Raw genomic sequence first — 16,263 nt, forward strand, 5'->3', positions numbered from 1 at the left:
TGCTTGAGCTGCTGCCACCGCGACCCGCCCCCGGATGAAGCAGAAGAAAATGGATGGATGGAATAAGAATCATATGAAGTACATCCTCCAACTCCTTCTTGTTTAAATAGGAAAAGCAGTTGTTGCATTAATGTATTTTTGCACAGTGTACCTTTACTTGCCTAATCATGGATCATCATTTCTTCAAGGTTCGTCTAACACTGATACGCTTCCTTCCTGCTGTCTTCATGGATGCTATGCGAGATAACGCAGAGGCAGCAGTGCATATATTCGAGGGAACGCACGAGAACCCTGAGCTCATCTGGAACGATAGCTCCAGGGAGACAGTTTCCACCACTGTCCGAGAAATGATGCTCGAGTACGTCAACCATCAATGTGATTCTTTTTTCATGAAAGATTTGAGATTGATGTGGGAAAGAAATGCAGATGTTTAAATCTTGAGGCAAATATAAAAAAAGAGCGGAGCACTAGGACTTCTTTTTTCCTGTCAAATTTACTCAAGAAATATTATAACATTCAGGGAAATACAATGAAAAGGTTGAGTCTTGTCTGGAATATTAGTCATTAAATTTGGTGTATCTGAATTAAGGGATGGGTCCAATACATTTTATAAGAATTTGACATTGAGACAGTGTTTAGGAGGTTGCAGACTTGAATAATAGTGTATGAGCATGACCTTATTTTAATCTTATTTTACAGGCACTTTAAACAGCAGAAGGATAATCCTGATGTTAACTGGAGAGTAAGTGCAATGATGCATTTTTTGATGGAGCAGTTAAATCTGGGAATAAACTTTTGGATGGTCTGTTTAGTTACCAGAGGACTTCACAGTGGCTTATGGAGTGGGACAGGGTGAGTTAGAAGTTGGTGGAGTCTTCTTGCGCATCTTTATTGCTCAGCCAGGCTGGGTGCTACGAAAGCCTCGAGAGTTCCTTGTAGCCCTCTTGGAGACGCTGACTGCGCTACTGGAGAAAAACAACCCCAATGTGAGTTGCTTCACAAATCTGCTGATTTTACAGATAAAAATATTTTTCTACCGCTGGTAGCATTGGTTAGAGTCTGTCTTGTTTCTTGTAGGGTGAGGCCTTGGAGACAGTTACCACAGCAGCAGTGTGTCTGTTTAGCACACAGAGCCAGCTGGCCGACCAGGTTCCTCCTCTGGGCCACCTTCCCCGCATCCTCGCTGCACTGAACCACAAGAATAACGCTATACCAAAGAGCTCCATCCGCCTCATCCACGTGCTGTCTGACAATGAGGTGAGCTAGCAAAGCACATAGTTGACCCCATACGAGGTCTTAACCTTTCCGTTACTACTATAAAATAAACTGTTAATTTCTGAGTGTAACAGCAGCTACCGACACAGGAGGAACTTTGGAGTATTTTATGAAGGATTTTGTTGGAGTTTTTTCTTTCACTCAGATTGAGAGAGATGTGGCTTTCAGCTGTGTTCTGTTCCACTCTGAGCTGCAGTTGCATAGCGCTGTGGCTTCATGAAACGTTAAAGTCGCTGACTGGCAGTCACTTTTTAAAAATGTCGGTGTGAAGGCGGAACTTGGCGACCAGTTTTTTGCTGCACGCGGTGATGAAAAAATAAACTGTCATATTGACATATCGGCCGGTATAAATGCTGAATATTGGTACCAATAAAATGCTGAATATTGGCGCCAATAACTAGTCGACCCCTAATTTTGGATACTTCCTGTCCTACTTGTATGGTTGAGACTTGAATGCTGACCAGTGATCTAAGGTGACGACTGGATGTCTATGGTACTAGGTCTGTTTGCGCGATGCTTGGGTACAGCTGGAATGACTTTGTTTCAAATAAGTGGTTACTTAAGGAGACTGAGGTGAGGATTATTCATTTTCATTATAAGAGAGTCAGTTATGACATTTTGGCCATGTGGCACTTTTTTGGGCCATGATGCAAAACGTAGATGTCCAGGGTCGAGGACCCCAACAGCTTGACAAAGCCAAGGGGGATGCTGACATTTCACCTTACTGCGGTTGATAATGATTTCTTTTGAGAAGTGGGATGGACCAATTGTCTGCCTGGGTGGTTGCCATTTAGGATACAAGGTGGTTCCATAATATGATGGATGTGACAGTGCACAGTACTAGGGGTGTCACGGTATGCAAAAGTCAGGGTTCGGTTAATATTTGTGTTTAGATGTCACGGTTCGGTACAAGAAGCTTCATTCTGAGCAGCACAGACCTGCTGTCAGACACGTTGGCACTGTGAGACAAAGTGAAAATGTAAAGTTTCTTTTTTCATTAAATGTTTAGCAATTGGATTCCATCTCTTGTCATTTGTCGTTCACAGTGTCGCTATTCGGCAGCCATCTTATCCGTGAAATTTTAAACTAATTCATATAAAACTTCAGTTTATACAACCCCAATTTCAATGAAGTTGGGACATTGTGCAAAAATGTAAATTAAAAACAGAATACAACTAGAAGCACTCAGAGAGTGCAAACCTCCGCCAAGGCCATGGGGTCACTGATGCCATAACATCTACACGCCGTGGAATCATTGAACCTAAAAAAGTCTAACAATGTTTGCTCAGTAGTAAAAAAAAGTTTCATCTACTGTGACTGGATAGCATGTATCCTTAGCGCTTGGCATCACAATTTATTGCAACTTGCACCTTTCCCAGAAGCTGAATTTTTTAACATTTATGAAACACTTCTCTAAACAAGGCCATAGGGTCACTGACCCTAAAGAGATTCCCTCCTTGGCACAGTGATCTATTCAACAATTCAGTGTTACAACCAAAACTATGATACATACACTTTTCTTTCCTTTATATTTGACATCCTTGACCATGAAAACATACCACTAGAACTTGGAATCACTTTTATGTCTTTATTAGTTCAAAAGATATTATATAAAAACAATTTTTCGGTAATAGCGGTTTTCTTCTGGATCTAGCTCCATAACATTTTAAGCTACATCAAATCTGCTGACACCTTACTGAATCAGTACAGATTCAGCTACAATTTGGTGTTAGTTCTGTATCTCTAGCTTCATTTGTCACCTCACACTGACACATTTTCTATTTTCCCTATATTTTTGCATATTCTGGATCACCAGATCCGGAATCCGGATCCGATCATCACCAAACTTTGTTGTTTGATAGAACATTTGACTATGTTACACCCTAATTTTGTTCAAGCCTTTCTGCCTTGTTTTTGTGGAGTTAGAAACTAGAATGTCAAAATTCCCCCTATCCCGCAATGGTGAAGAATCCTTTAAAAAATTCCTGGATCCGGATCGTGATCCAGATCACCACTAAAATTTAATCACTTGTTCCTCTTGTCATTTCCAACCACTCCACAAAATTTCATCAAAATCCGTTCAAAACTTTTTGAGTTTTCCTGCTGACAGACAGACAAACAAATGCGACCAAAAACATGACCTCATTGGCGGAGGTAATGATTTGCAAATCCTCTTCAACCTATATTCAATTGATTACACCACAAAGACAAGATATTTAATGTTCAAACTGATAAACTTTATTGTTTTTGTGCAAATATTTGCTCATTTTGAAATGGATGCCTGCAACACATTTCAAAAAAAGTTGGGACGGGGCAAAAAAAGCCGGGGAAAGTTTATGAATGCTCAAAGAACACCTAATTGGAAGCAGGTGAGTGTCATGATTGGGTATAAAAGGAGCATCCCCAAAAGGCTCAGGTTCACCACTTTGAACAACTGCATGGAAAAAATGGTCCAACAGTTTAAGAACAATGTTTCTCAATGTTCATTTGCAAGGAATTTGGGGATTCCATCATCTACAGTCCATAATAAGGGTGTAACGGTATATGTATTTGTATTGAACCGTTTCGGTATGGGATGTTCGGTTCGGTACAGGGCTGTTCGCGTTGGGTGTGTTTACATTCAGTCTTGCCATCTTAGCGACTTTCTCTCTAAATCTGGTGAATTTCCAAACCCTCTTACGACTTATTTTCTCAAAAGCGACTAGCGACAAATCTCGCTACTTTTCGTGGCGTTACTGGAGACTTTTCTGATGTTTGGAGAAGAGCATGACACGGGAGTGGATTTTCACTCCCCTCCCATCCCGCTCCCAGAAAAAAAATCCCATCCCGTCCCAATCCTGGACCGGAGTAAAAAAATAAATCCCATACCGTCCCACTCCTGTAAAGATGACTCCCAATCCCATCCCGCTCCCACTCAAATCAGTCCCACTCCCATCCCACTCCCATTTGTCTTGTCCCCCCCCCCCCCCCCCCCCCCGTGATTAGCAAGGGATCTATTTGCATTTCAGCTGTTTCCTTGCCCTGAATAGCCATGTTACGCACAGAGTTGAGAAACTACAGTAAGGCCTACTGTAACAAGTTAGCCAACTTTCGTCACGGTTTCCCAACAACTTGTGTCCTATCCAACATTTTGAACTGAAAGCACACCACATCGCGAAATTCAAAATCCTCTACCCACCATTTCCTCTGCCAACTGGTGAAAGAACAGCTTGTGGCCACGTAGTTTTATATTTTGTTTCATGCAACCTTTCAGTAAATGACACCGGTTGCCCTTGAAAATATCAAATTGTCCAACCACCACAAAAGGTGAACAATAGGCATCTGGTTTACTATGTGTGCATGTGAAAAAGTTACTTAATGCCATTATATTACTTGAATGGATTTTATGGAACAAAATACAGTCTCAAATGTTTGCTACACCACATTGGCAATTAAGGAGTTGAGTCAACCAGACAGATTACCCAAATGTATGAAATACCAACCAAGAGTTTTAACGTTTTAAGGAGTTTTAAGTTTTAACGTTATTCTACTAAAGAAGTCAAGTCAAGTTAGCTTTGTCATTTTTTTCATACATAAGTATTTAACAAGGAATAGTATTTGTATTCACACAGAAAAACCACGCACACACAAACTTTCAGTGTTTGAAGTGGAGGCTTGCTCGGTGGCAATGGAGTATCAGTCCAAAAGTCTCTCCAAGCATCACTCTGTGTGTGTGTGTGTGTGTGTGTGTGTGTGTGTGTGTGTGTGTGTGTGTGTGTGTGTGTGTGTGTGTGTGTGTGTGCGCGCGTGTGTGTGCGTGTGTGCGTGCGTGCGTGCGTGTCTGTCTGTCTGTCAAATCTCGGCCAATTCCCCTTTGGCACAGTCCTCCCTCTCCTCCTTTTCTACACAACTTGCGAAGAAGTTGTGAACCTCTGTGGTCTCTGCACTCAGTGGTGTATCTGAGACATTATTATAGAACAATGCTGTGTGTGTGAGAGTGAGAGAGAGAGAGAACGTGACTGACATACAAAGTGTGTGAGTAACACATTTCGTAATGATGTAAATAATGTTCAGTAGGTGCTGCTTTACTAGTACTATTCACCCTCTTTCTCTTCCTCCTCACGGACCCTGAGTCCCTGTTGTGGCACTGTTGTCATGAGTTCTGCAAGGCTGTTGATGACCTCCTCATACTCCTGAGCGTTGAGAGTCTTTCTCAGGAAACTCCTCAGGGAAGGAGAGAGCGCTGTGGCTACCTTGTGGTACAGGTGGATTTTGAATTTCAAATCCACTGCCTGGGCTAACTTTCCTTTCAACTAGGGGCTGGAGTGGATAAATATAATGGTGTTAATATTTGCAACATAAACATTATCAGGGCATACACATTCTCAAGCAGACAGGTATGTTGCAGTTTGTGATTTTTAAGATTTTTGTGATTTTACTGAAAAACGACTAACAATGGACGGGTGTAATTTTGGTTGTTTTAAATAGATGAAAATCATCTATTTTTGGCATTCCCACTGTCCCAGGTTTTTTGAAATGTGTTGCAGGTATCCATTTCAAAATATGCAAATATTTGCACAAAAAACAAGTTTGATTGGAATAATCCGTTCACTCTTTTTAACTGCCCAGCTCAGTTTCTTCTTTTTTCGCCACAGACTCGGGTTGGCCACACCCCTCTTGCACTGAGCGTCTGGCCACGCCTCCTGCACAGAGCATGGAACTAGAGTGACACACAGTCTGTGAAAATGAGATGAAATATCAGTGATTTACGGAAACAAATGAGCATGTGTCTATAATCCTACTGTGCTGTCGTACCATGTATCCTGCGTGCAGTTCTGTGAACCGAGCTATCTCATGTGTACTGAACCCAAAATGGTTCAGTACAAATACATGTATTGTGACACCCCTACATAGTACTCATGGATGCTCCTGGGCCAGACCTGACCTTACCCGTTTGCTGTTGGACCAGTATGTTGTTAATGTACAAACAGTAGTATTAGCAAAACCTGAGTGTATTTGTCTATAAAGTTGCTAAATGTAGATATAATCAGATTTATAACAAACTGTATTTCAGCATAACAAAATTACCATCTCCTCCATATTCAGTAATAAATAAAGCAATTTCATCTCCACCCTCTGCCTACTCCAAGATTATTTTGCCATCACCACTGTGGTACATACTACTTCTAAACAAAACAAAGGACTAACTGTTTCACACTTGGAAGTCAGAGTTAACAAAGTTCATGTTATTCATAAGAATTCCTCTTGTTGACACTTGATGGCATAACAAATTAATTGCAGAAAAAACATGTTGCATTAACTTTGATAAACTAGAGTCATTTTGTTTTGTGTGTTAAGTTGTGCGTACGGTCCATGGCTTCTCTGGATACTATTGGGCCCCTCATGAGTGGGATGAAAGCTCGTGCTGACATGGCTGGCTTAGCTTGTGAAGCTCTCAACCGCATGTTCCAGAAGGAGCAGACAGACCTAGTCGCGCAGGTAAACTCATCATTTTATTTGTTTGATTTTTGTCAGACCAATCTTAAATAGTCCCAGAGGTGGGACGAAGTCACTGTCGGGTCATTCTCAAGTCATCAATCTGCAAGGGGCAAGTCTCAAGTCAGCTTGCAAACAATTGGTGGTCATTATGACTTGGGACTTTCAGATTCATGACTTGAGAGTGACTTGCTGGTGACTTTGCCCCACCTCTGTGTAGTACTGTTGGTATTACTGCGTCTTGTTCATTCACTCAACAGGCCCTCAGAGTTGAGCTGGTCCCATACCTTCTGAAGCTTCTGGAAGGAATCGGCTTGGAGACATTAGAAAACCCCTCGGCTACTAAAGCTCAGATAGTAAAAGCACTCAAGTCCATGACTCGGAGCTTGCAGTATGGAGAACAGGTAGGAAAACACAGTGAATTCTTCAAAAAACTGTGGGATGATTTTAAAGTTGTTGTAAAAGCAATGGTAAAAGGACTGCATTTATATAGCGCTTTTCCATCTGCATCAGATGCTCAAAGCGCTTTACACACTAATGTCTCACATTCACCCCGCCATACAAGGTGCTCACTACACACCGGGAGCAATAGGGGATTAAAGACCTTGCCCAAGGGTCCTTAGTGATTTTCCAGTCAGGCTGGGATTTGAACCGAGGGTCTTCTGGTCTCAAGCCCAACGCCTTAACCACTAGACCATCACCATCACCTCGCCCATTCACACCATTTTTACACATGGTGTGAATGATAATAATTTTGGTCGGGTATCTTTTAAGGGACGATAACTGGACTTTTGTTTTTGTTTAATTTTATCATATTGGTTAATTACATTTACAGAGATTGACCAGTTTAATTCAGAAATTTCCTCACAAAGAATTTACTACCTCTGGTACAAATGCAAGTAACCACGTGGTGCATGTGGCAGAGCTGCAGTTTCACTTCGTGAGATTGATCATTGATCTTGAAGTGGGGTTTTTTTTGTCATTAGGTTCATAAGTAATTGGTCATTGATTCCAGTTTTATTGTGCGTTTAACTTGGTAATTACTTTTTCATGCTTTTGGTTGTTGTCCAGCTGTACACAAAAGAGCCATTCAATGACTTCTGTAGCATTTGTTAAAAAAAGTGACCATGTAATATTGCAGTATACATGTCATCATTCATCCTGCTGGTTTTGACAGACGTCATAAATACAGAAGAACCCGTTAATTGAGTATGTGCCTTTGTTATAACAGTCATCAACATGATTCACATATGAGGTGTTATGCTTTGGATCATGAGCAGTTTGGTCTTTGCTCCACAGCTTTCATCTTGATTTTGTGAAACTTAGTCATGGTCTCATCTATCTGTAAATTTTTATTTTTTAATCTGATTCTTCACAACTTCAAATCTAGTTTGGAGTCTCACTGATGATTTATATTCTTCTCTGATTAAGTCATCTCTTTGACGTATATCCCTACATCCTGCTGGCTGTTTTTGATCTGAGTTACTGTTTTGAATGTTTCTTTTCACCAGAAAACAGTTCTCGCCAGGCATAGCAGTTGTTTTTCATGGATTTGTGGACTTGTGATAAAAAGTCATAATGACCTGATTGTCTGTGTGCAGTTACTCGTGGACCTAATTATTTAATCTGTAGTTTGTCATCCTGTCTGAATTATTTGAAATGCTTCATCGTCACTATTTTGCAGGTAAATGAAATTTTAGCAAGATCGCCTGTGTGGAGTGCCTTCAAAGACCAGAAACACGACCTTTTCATCTCAGACTCCCAGACTGCTGGCTACCTGACAGGTACATGATTTCTATTTAAACACTTGACCTAAATACTCCGAAATCACAAGTACAAATAATGTGTGTTTTCTCTCGGTGTGCTTGTGCATGGTTTGAGCTGATTATTAATGAGTCTTATGCTTCGCTTTAGCCTAAAAGCCACCTTGTGACTGACTCCTCACTTAACGCTCAGTGCGTCTCTTGAACCCCAGTAACCTTTTATCTCTCTGCGTCCTGTCACTTCCCGGCTCTGCCTTTCCTTTTCTATTTGTCCTCCACATTTCCTCCTCAGGGGTATCCACTCCTTCTCTCCTGGCTGCCAGCAGTCCACTACGAGGTGGACTCTAGACTCTGAGCTTGGCAATCTCAGCCCTCCTATTTTGCTCTGATGCAGGTAGACTTTGACCTCGCTCCTACCGCCATTTGTCAACTTCTTCACCTCCACCTTTAGTCCGCACTTCATATTCCATGTCCTCATTTCCATCTTTGCAGTGCTTGTAACCTCGTGCCATCTTCATCCCCCATTCACAGGCTCAGAAACAAATAGAAACCCGAAATTCTAATGTATATGCACAAATGTAATTTGTATAAAAGCAGAGAATTTCTGTTTGCTTCGAGACGGGCAGTTTGGACAGTTACTGTGGCTGAAGAGTTGTGATTAACCCAGATTCATAACCATTACAAACAGCTGCGTTAAGTTTTCCATTGTTTTCAAAATAGTTTGTTTAAAACAAGTGAGTAAAGCTCGAAATCCTTATAATAGCTTTTATTTCCATACAAGCAAATGCATTGGGAACACTACACATTATGTTCCAAATCAAAATCTGAAGAAAATGTATCACATATGTTAGTACTTTACAGAAAGCAAAGAAAAATTAATTTTGGGCTGTTCAAAAAAATAGCAGTGCATGTATTTTTCTTTCTGTGAAAAAACAAGTGTCTAACAGATGGCCCTTATTACACCCTTACAGATGGGCCTTATTGAAGGATGAAGGCAGCAGATGTTGTACATGCTTGTTGTTGTGCATTTCTCTCTGAAAGTCTGAATGAACAATGTCTGGGTGATTACAGACATTGTTCAGAAGAACAGTACAGTGTATGTTGATTTAAAAAGTTGGTTGGAGAGGAGAAAACATATAAAGAAGTGCAGAAACTGACAGACTGCTCAGCTAAAATGAAATCGCCATTTAAATGGATTGAAGAATAGCCAGAATGGCAAAGACTCAGACAAAAAAGGTCTCAAGTTACCTGTAAGCACTGTAACAATTAGAAGCTGCCTATGTGAAGCCAAACTATGGGCAAGAAGCTCCCACAAAGTCCCATTGTTGAAAAAATGAAATGTGCTGCGGAGGTTACAATTTGCCAAACACATTGACGGGCATAAAGAGAAATGATGCAACACTTTGTGGACTACTGAAAGCGAGAATGTTCTTTTTGGGTTGAGGGCTCACAGACAGTTTGTCAGATGACCCCCAAAAAATGAATTCAATCCACAGTACAATGTGAAGACAGTGGAGCACGGTGGAGTAAACATCATGATGTGGGGATGTTTCACATACGATGGTGTTGGGGTCTATTTATCACCTACCAGGGATAATGGATCAGTTTGAATACATCAAAATACTTGAAGAGGTCATGCTGCCTTATGCTCAAGAGGAAATGCCCTTGAATTGGATGTTTCAAGAAGATGATGACCCCAAACACACCAGCAAGTAAGCAGCATCTTGGTTCCAGACAAACAAGATTAACATTATGGAGTGGCCAGCCCAATCCTGGGACCTTAATCCAATAGAAAAGTTGTGGGGTGACAAAAAAAAAGCTTTTTCTGGAGGCAAAATCAAGAAATGTGGAGGAATTGTGGAATGTTGTCCAACCGTCCTGGGCTGGAATATCTGTTCACAGGTGCCAGAAGTTGGTTGACTCCATGCAACACAGATGTGAAGCAGTTCTCAGAAACAGTGGTTATGCAACTAAATATTAGTCCAGTGATTCACAGTAAAGCTAAATCTTAAAGCATTTTTCAGTTTATACAGTAAATGTTTGAGTTTGTAAAGAAAAATGCAGACAGTTATTTTTTAACAACCTAATATTCCTTTTTCGTCATTTTCTGTAAAGTAAAACAGATTTGATCATTTTGAGTTAGAGTAGAATGTGCAGCGTTCCCAATGCATTTGTGTGTATGGAAATAAAAGCTAGTATAAGAATTTTGAGCTTTACTCACTTTTTAAACACACTATTAATTTGAACGCAACTGTATTTGTAAGAGCTTTACCAATATTACTTAAAAATTGTGTTAATAGCATTGGTTATAACTTTAACTGCAGTATACCAACTAAACAAGTGTGTATAGATCCCAAATACTAAATAATGCTAATGCTAAAAAAAATAGCTCAATTTGACTATTACAGTAAATGAACAAATTTGCCTCCATTAATCACTTAGCTTGATAGTATTTCATTGTAGTTGCCTTGCTGTATTTCGGCTGTCCTGCTTGGTAACGGATCTCCTATGTGTATGTCTCTCTTTCTCATATATATTAGGCCCAGGAGTAGCAGGCTACCTTACGGCAGGAACTAGCACAACGGTAATGCCCAGCGTCCCACCCCCTGTGGACCACGACAGCGTTGAACAGGGCTGATGGACATGTGCCGTCGCGCTCAGGCACCCAGAATGCACTGCAGCCTCACAGCCGCAGCTCAGTGGGACTGCTCAGCTCCTTACATAAGGAGATTGGAGGGGAGAGAGACAGGGAGGAGACTAGTCACCAAAATATCTGCAACTTCTCTTCCAGTGTTGCTCCCCTCTTTCACATGGCACTCGAGTCTTTGTAAACACTTTGAAATTGTTTAAAAGGATGACCACTTTTTTTCTTTTTGTTACATTTCTTCCAATGACAGATGTTTACTTTTTCTATGAATATATTTTTTACTTAGATTTTTGTGAGAAAAGCATCAGAAGACTGAAGGTTATCATCAGTAACCTACAACTTTTCTTTACCCCACCCCCCCCCCCCCCCCCCCTTATCGTTATGATCAGTTACATTCACCCCCAAATCTTACCTCGAGTGTGCTCAGCCTGATTTGTGACAACTGCTCAATGAATTAAAATCCCTTGTATGGGATTCTGGCATGAGAAGAGAAATAACCCTGAAATCTGATAATAATTATGTTGTTTTTTTGTTTGTTTTTTCCTGACCCAAGTGTCCAAAGAAAATGTTCTTTGAACCCGCAGACTGATGTTTTGTCAGGTTTCATCCGGTTGGCTTTGATCCAGCCATTCAGAGAAGATATTAATCTGCACTCTCATCGTCTGCTCAGATTTCCTATTTAATTTTCCTCTCCCTTATGCTTCGTCATCTTATTTCCAGAAAGCAAAAAGAACTGATATTTATAGATGAATATTGTCCTTCTGCCGCCCAGAATGAGCTTCTGCTAAGACCCGAGGAATGATGTCGACAATGATTAGAAATCTATGTGAAAGACTAGTGCAATTTGTGAAATGTTCAGTGTAATATTACGTATATAAACTTTCTATACTGAATGTACATTCAAAAAGAAATCAGTCTCACTTGTACATAAAATTTTAAAAATAAAAGGGAACCCACAGTGTTTACATTTCTCTTATTTCAGTGCAATTTTTTTAATCTCTGTTTATGTTTGACAGAAGGCAGCAAAAATGTTTTGTCTCGAGAGAAATTCAAATATACCGTGTTCTCGGGTGGAGAGAAGTACCGTGTATGTTTACTTTCTATGTTCTCTATGTGACATCATGATTCAGCACTTTAGGCTTTCATGTTATACAGTAGTGTTCAGAATAATAGTAATGCTATGTGACTAAAAAGATTAATCCAGGTTTTGAGTATATTTCTTGTTACATGGGAAACAAGGTACCAGTAGATTCTCACAAATCCAACAAGACCAAGCATTCATGATATGCACATTCTTAAGGCTATGAAATTGGGCTATTAGTAAAAAAAAAAAATTTCTGAACAAATTTCTTTTGCTTCATTACTAACCGTAAATTGGCCTGGTCCTGCTTCACCTCAACTATCACACGTTACCCCAGTGTGTGTTGTACACCTGAAATGCAGGAATGGATGTATATTAAAAACTAAATAGAAGTCCAAATAAAGGGCGCAATTTAGAACTAGAAACTGGGGGGGGGGGACAAAGCGCGAGGCCCGCAGGGCCGAAGCCCATAGGCCGAGGGTCTGGGTGCCGCTTTAGGCCCCCCGAAGCCAACGGTTTCTAGATAAGCTCAGATGCATTCTGAGCATCCAGAACAGTAATTTTAATGTTTTGAGAAGACCATAAAGTGGACACCATTTGACTTGTGCAATTTGAAACTGTGGATATAAGTATTTTATTGAGAATAGCCAGCATTGATTTTATTAACATCCTAGTGTAAATAAGGTATCGCCACATGTGTAGAACTCAAAAAGAATGATAGGTTGTGTTTTCATTAAAAAAAAAACTGCAATGTGGTAAAATGTATTCATAAATATGAAAGAACAGGCTCTTAATTATTAACTATCGCATATTGTATTTTTTTTTCTCAAGATTGTTTTTTTCAAACTTATGCAAAAACAATAAGTTTAGGATAAATTACTTATGAATTTAATTTTCGAAGTGGCACTAATGACAACACTCATACTGAACATAATTTCGCTTGCATAGACTGATTTTGGAGATCAAGCAATAATTGCAGATGGGCTTTCTGAGGTCCCAGATAGCTTTTCTGATTTCCTTTTTTAACTTTCAGAATTTAGTAAATTAGCATATCGTCCATTGATACTGTAGACACTAGTCCCTAGAGGCAACTATTTTTGGTTTCAAATCTGGGCAAATGCAGTCCCAGAAAATTCTGAATGTGACAAGAAACAGGTGTTGTAAACAAGTCAATGCTGCAAAAAATACAAACTTGCAGAAACAAAGATACTATTCTGACATGGTTTGCACATAAGACTGGTATAGCATGTTTCAAGTACACACATATGTCAGAAGGTGGGGGGACATAGCATATTCTGTCCTCCCTGGTTGAAAAGGTGGTGGTGGGGGGGACATGTCCCCCCTATCCCCCACCAAATTGTGCTCATGGTCCAAATAAATGCAAGTATCACTATTTTTTCCCCCTAATTTGGGTGTTACAACTGTGGAAATCCCTGATGTTTCACTGTACATAAGGTTTGGATGTTTTTGTGTATTTTTTTTCCTTTAATATCAAACTTGAGATTTACAATTATTTTAATGTTATTATTATTAATAATATATTTTAATACCATACTAAGAAGCAACATTCAGATAAAACAAACTAATTTAATTTTGCGCATAGCACATAATCAAAAAGTGTTTGTTAAATTCATTAAATGTCATAATTTCATAGTGGAACGAAAGTTGTTACGGACCTTTTTACACGCTGGGCCGGTCGGTTTAACAGGTAACACAGGAAGTTGCGTCTTTGGCGCGAGTAACAGTATCAACAAAGCAGATATTTTCCGTTTCGCCACACTTTTCTATTTAAGTTATTAACTTAAAGTTTTGTTCCCCTAAACACTGTAGACGAAAACTTTTCCGTGCGTAACTAGTAATAGTGTCTGAAACCGCTTTGTACTTGCTTGCGTAGCAGCTAATTGCTAGTTAACCTGTTAGCTGCTCAGAGGTTAGCTTATTCATTGAAGTAAAATATGTGTTCTTCGTGAAAAGTCTCATCCCACGTTGACTGTAATTGCGCGGTCTGTATTTACTGGGAGTCTGAGGTCGACAAAGAGTGGTAAGTGACGAGTAAAATATAAAACTGGTCGCATTGTGTAAGCTAAGTACTAAGTTGTAATGACGCTCAACCTTGACTTTTTAGGTAGATTCACCATGTCCAAAGAAGAAAAGGAAGGCTTCATTGTCAAGTTTGTGGAATGTAAAGGACAAAAATCAGTGTGCGCTGTTAAAGCTTATGAGGTAAAAATAAATAAATAAATGCTCTGTATTCGTTCAGACTTGCTTACCGAAAATTGTTACGGTTGACGCAAAAAATAAATGGCAGAATTGAATTGATTTTGCTATGTACATTTATTCACAATGCAGATAGCAAAAGGTACAATTACCATAAACTAGCAAGATTAAAATTACAACTAAATGTCTGCACATTAAACAAATGGAACTGATTATGTTGCCATTAAATCATTCTGATAATATACAGACACACACATACACAGGTATATATCTCAAAGTCACCAGTGTTAAATTAACACTGACAGTGTACATGTAGTCCTGCACTGGGTCAGTGTAGGACCATATGCACTGGCAGATGCTGTTAAAAGGTACATGCTCATACGGCCAAGGATATTTTAGCATTGTGTTATATTTGAGTGTCACGGCGCTCATTGTCCTGATTTGCATTGCGGTGTTCTGCCATGTTTAAGTGTTCTTTAGGTCAGTGATTCTCAACCGTGGTGCGGACAATTATCAAATATCACCATTATCGGGTGTATGTGCTGTAATAGTGTGGCAGATGATGTAATGCTCTTTTATTCCAGTAGATGGCAGCAAAGCGCTGTACTATAGTATAATAGACATACTTGCTCACATAGCGTTGTGCGTCTCCATGGTTACGGGTTGCTGACTACAGCGTGAATCTCAGCTGCTCACGGAGCATGGCTCCTCTGGGGAAAGAGAAACCGCGTTGGCTGTGGAGGTGTGCGGGGAAGGCGGCCTGACCTCCGTTGATGTCACCGTGGTCAGACTTGGGCCTTCTCGCTCACAACTGGGTTCGCTGAAGGCAGCCTCTGCGCTCCGTGAATATTAGAGTGGCAGATTATTGTGAATAAAAGTGTCGACACGTCTAAAAAAAACCACTTGAGATTAGGGCTGTCACAATTCTTAAATATTCGTCAATCGCGATTATTTTTCATATTCGCAATTACCGTGAATTATTTTATCCACAAAGCATAAAACGACTCAATCTGACGTCATTGTGCTGCAGCCTCGCTGTCGTCTTAAGGAGGGACAATAACATGGAGGCTGAAGAGCGATCCGTCCTGCCGTTTGGATAAGACGGCCGATTAAAACAGTGGCCGTCTTCTTCAAAAGCCGTCTAAAATGCAGAGCTGTCGGTGTGTGTGTCAACAGGCTGCAGGCTGGGAGGGAGGGGGTGCGTGAGGGAGATTCCTGAATGGAAGCACGACACGTTACAGTCTGAGAACCATCAGTGCGCAGCGAGCGCAGAGCAGAGAGAATTTTAACCCGAGTGAACATGCTAACAAAACAAAACCAAAACATGAAGCTGCCTTTACTTCTCTCTGAACTTTCTCTAAAGGTGTGATTCTGCCGTTACCGTCCTGTTCACACCATGTGCGCGTCGTATGCTGAATTTATGAGATCATGAGATGAAATAAACGGTCAAATATCTTTAAAAACATATTTAAAAAATGAGAATATATGAATGAACTGAGCCACAAAAAAAAAAACAAAAACGCTGACATGGAGAAGCTGTGGTTATGTTCAGATGCACAGATCACAAAAAGCAGGTGAGAACTCTAAACTTTAACAGCTGTTACTTTCCAAAGGTATTTATTTGTTCAATATGGGCTTAATGCAGTGTTTAAGCACAAAACGTGACTGATGAGGAGAAACAATTTCAGAAATGCAACAGAAACAACCACAAATCAGAAAAAGTTGGGACTGTTTGTAAAATGAAGATAAAAATAAAAATGTTGCACTATTCCCAGTTTCTACACTCACAGAAGCCAAACGTTCTT

The 16,263-nt window shown here is 40.1% G+C and overlaps 2 protein-coding genes across 6 annotated transcripts in view; both read left to right on the top strand.

Annotated features, from left to right (window-relative positions):
• Window positions 1-12,152, top strand: part of LOC117507142 (dnaJ homolog subfamily C member 13) — a 96,538-nt gene extending 84,386 nt beyond the window's left edge. For 2 of the 4 annotated variants that reach the window (XM_034166952.1, XM_034166934.1), the window contains exons 49-56: window positions 189-358; window positions 700-742; window positions 813-986; window positions 1,078-1,257; window positions 6,613-6,753; window positions 7,011-7,154; window positions 8,435-8,534; window positions 11,054-12,152. In XM_034166952.1, the coding sequence (XP_034022843.1) occupies window positions 189-358; window positions 700-742; window positions 813-986; window positions 1,078-1,257; window positions 6,613-6,753; window positions 7,011-7,154; window positions 8,435-8,534; window positions 11,054-11,151 (1,050 nt within the window). In that variant the 3' untranslated portion in view covers window positions 11,152-12,152. Of the gene's footprint in view, window positions 1-188; window positions 359-699; window positions 743-812; window positions 987-1,077; window positions 1,258-6,612; window positions 6,754-7,010; window positions 7,155-8,434; window positions 8,535-8,805; window positions 8,908-11,053 lie in introns of all 4 variants that reach the window. The other 2 variants (XM_034166960.1, XM_034166944.1) reach the window with 2 other exon arrangements.
• A 1,806-nt stretch (window positions 12,153-13,958) lies between these two features.
• The window catches only part of topbp1 (DNA topoisomerase II binding protein 1), a 29,174-nt gene continuing 26,869 nt past the window's right edge, over window positions 13,959-16,263 (top strand). The window contains exons 1-2 of one of the 2 annotated variants that reach the window (XM_034166987.1): window positions 13,959-14,286; window positions 14,371-14,464. In XM_034166987.1, coding sequence (XP_034022878.1) covers window positions 14,378-14,464 — 87 coding nt within the window. In that variant the 5' untranslated portion in view covers window positions 13,959-14,286; window positions 14,371-14,377. Of the gene's footprint in view, window positions 14,287-14,366; window positions 14,465-16,263 lie in introns of both variants that reach the window. The other variant, XM_034166979.1, reaches the window with a different exon arrangement.

The sequence above is a fragment of the Thalassophryne amazonica genome, chromosome 1 (genome assembly GCF_902500255.1).
Source record: "Thalassophryne amazonica chromosome 1, fThaAma1.1, whole genome shotgun sequence".
Lineage (NCBI taxonomy): Eukaryota > Metazoa > Chordata > Actinopteri > Batrachoidiformes > Batrachoididae > Thalassophryne > Thalassophryne amazonica.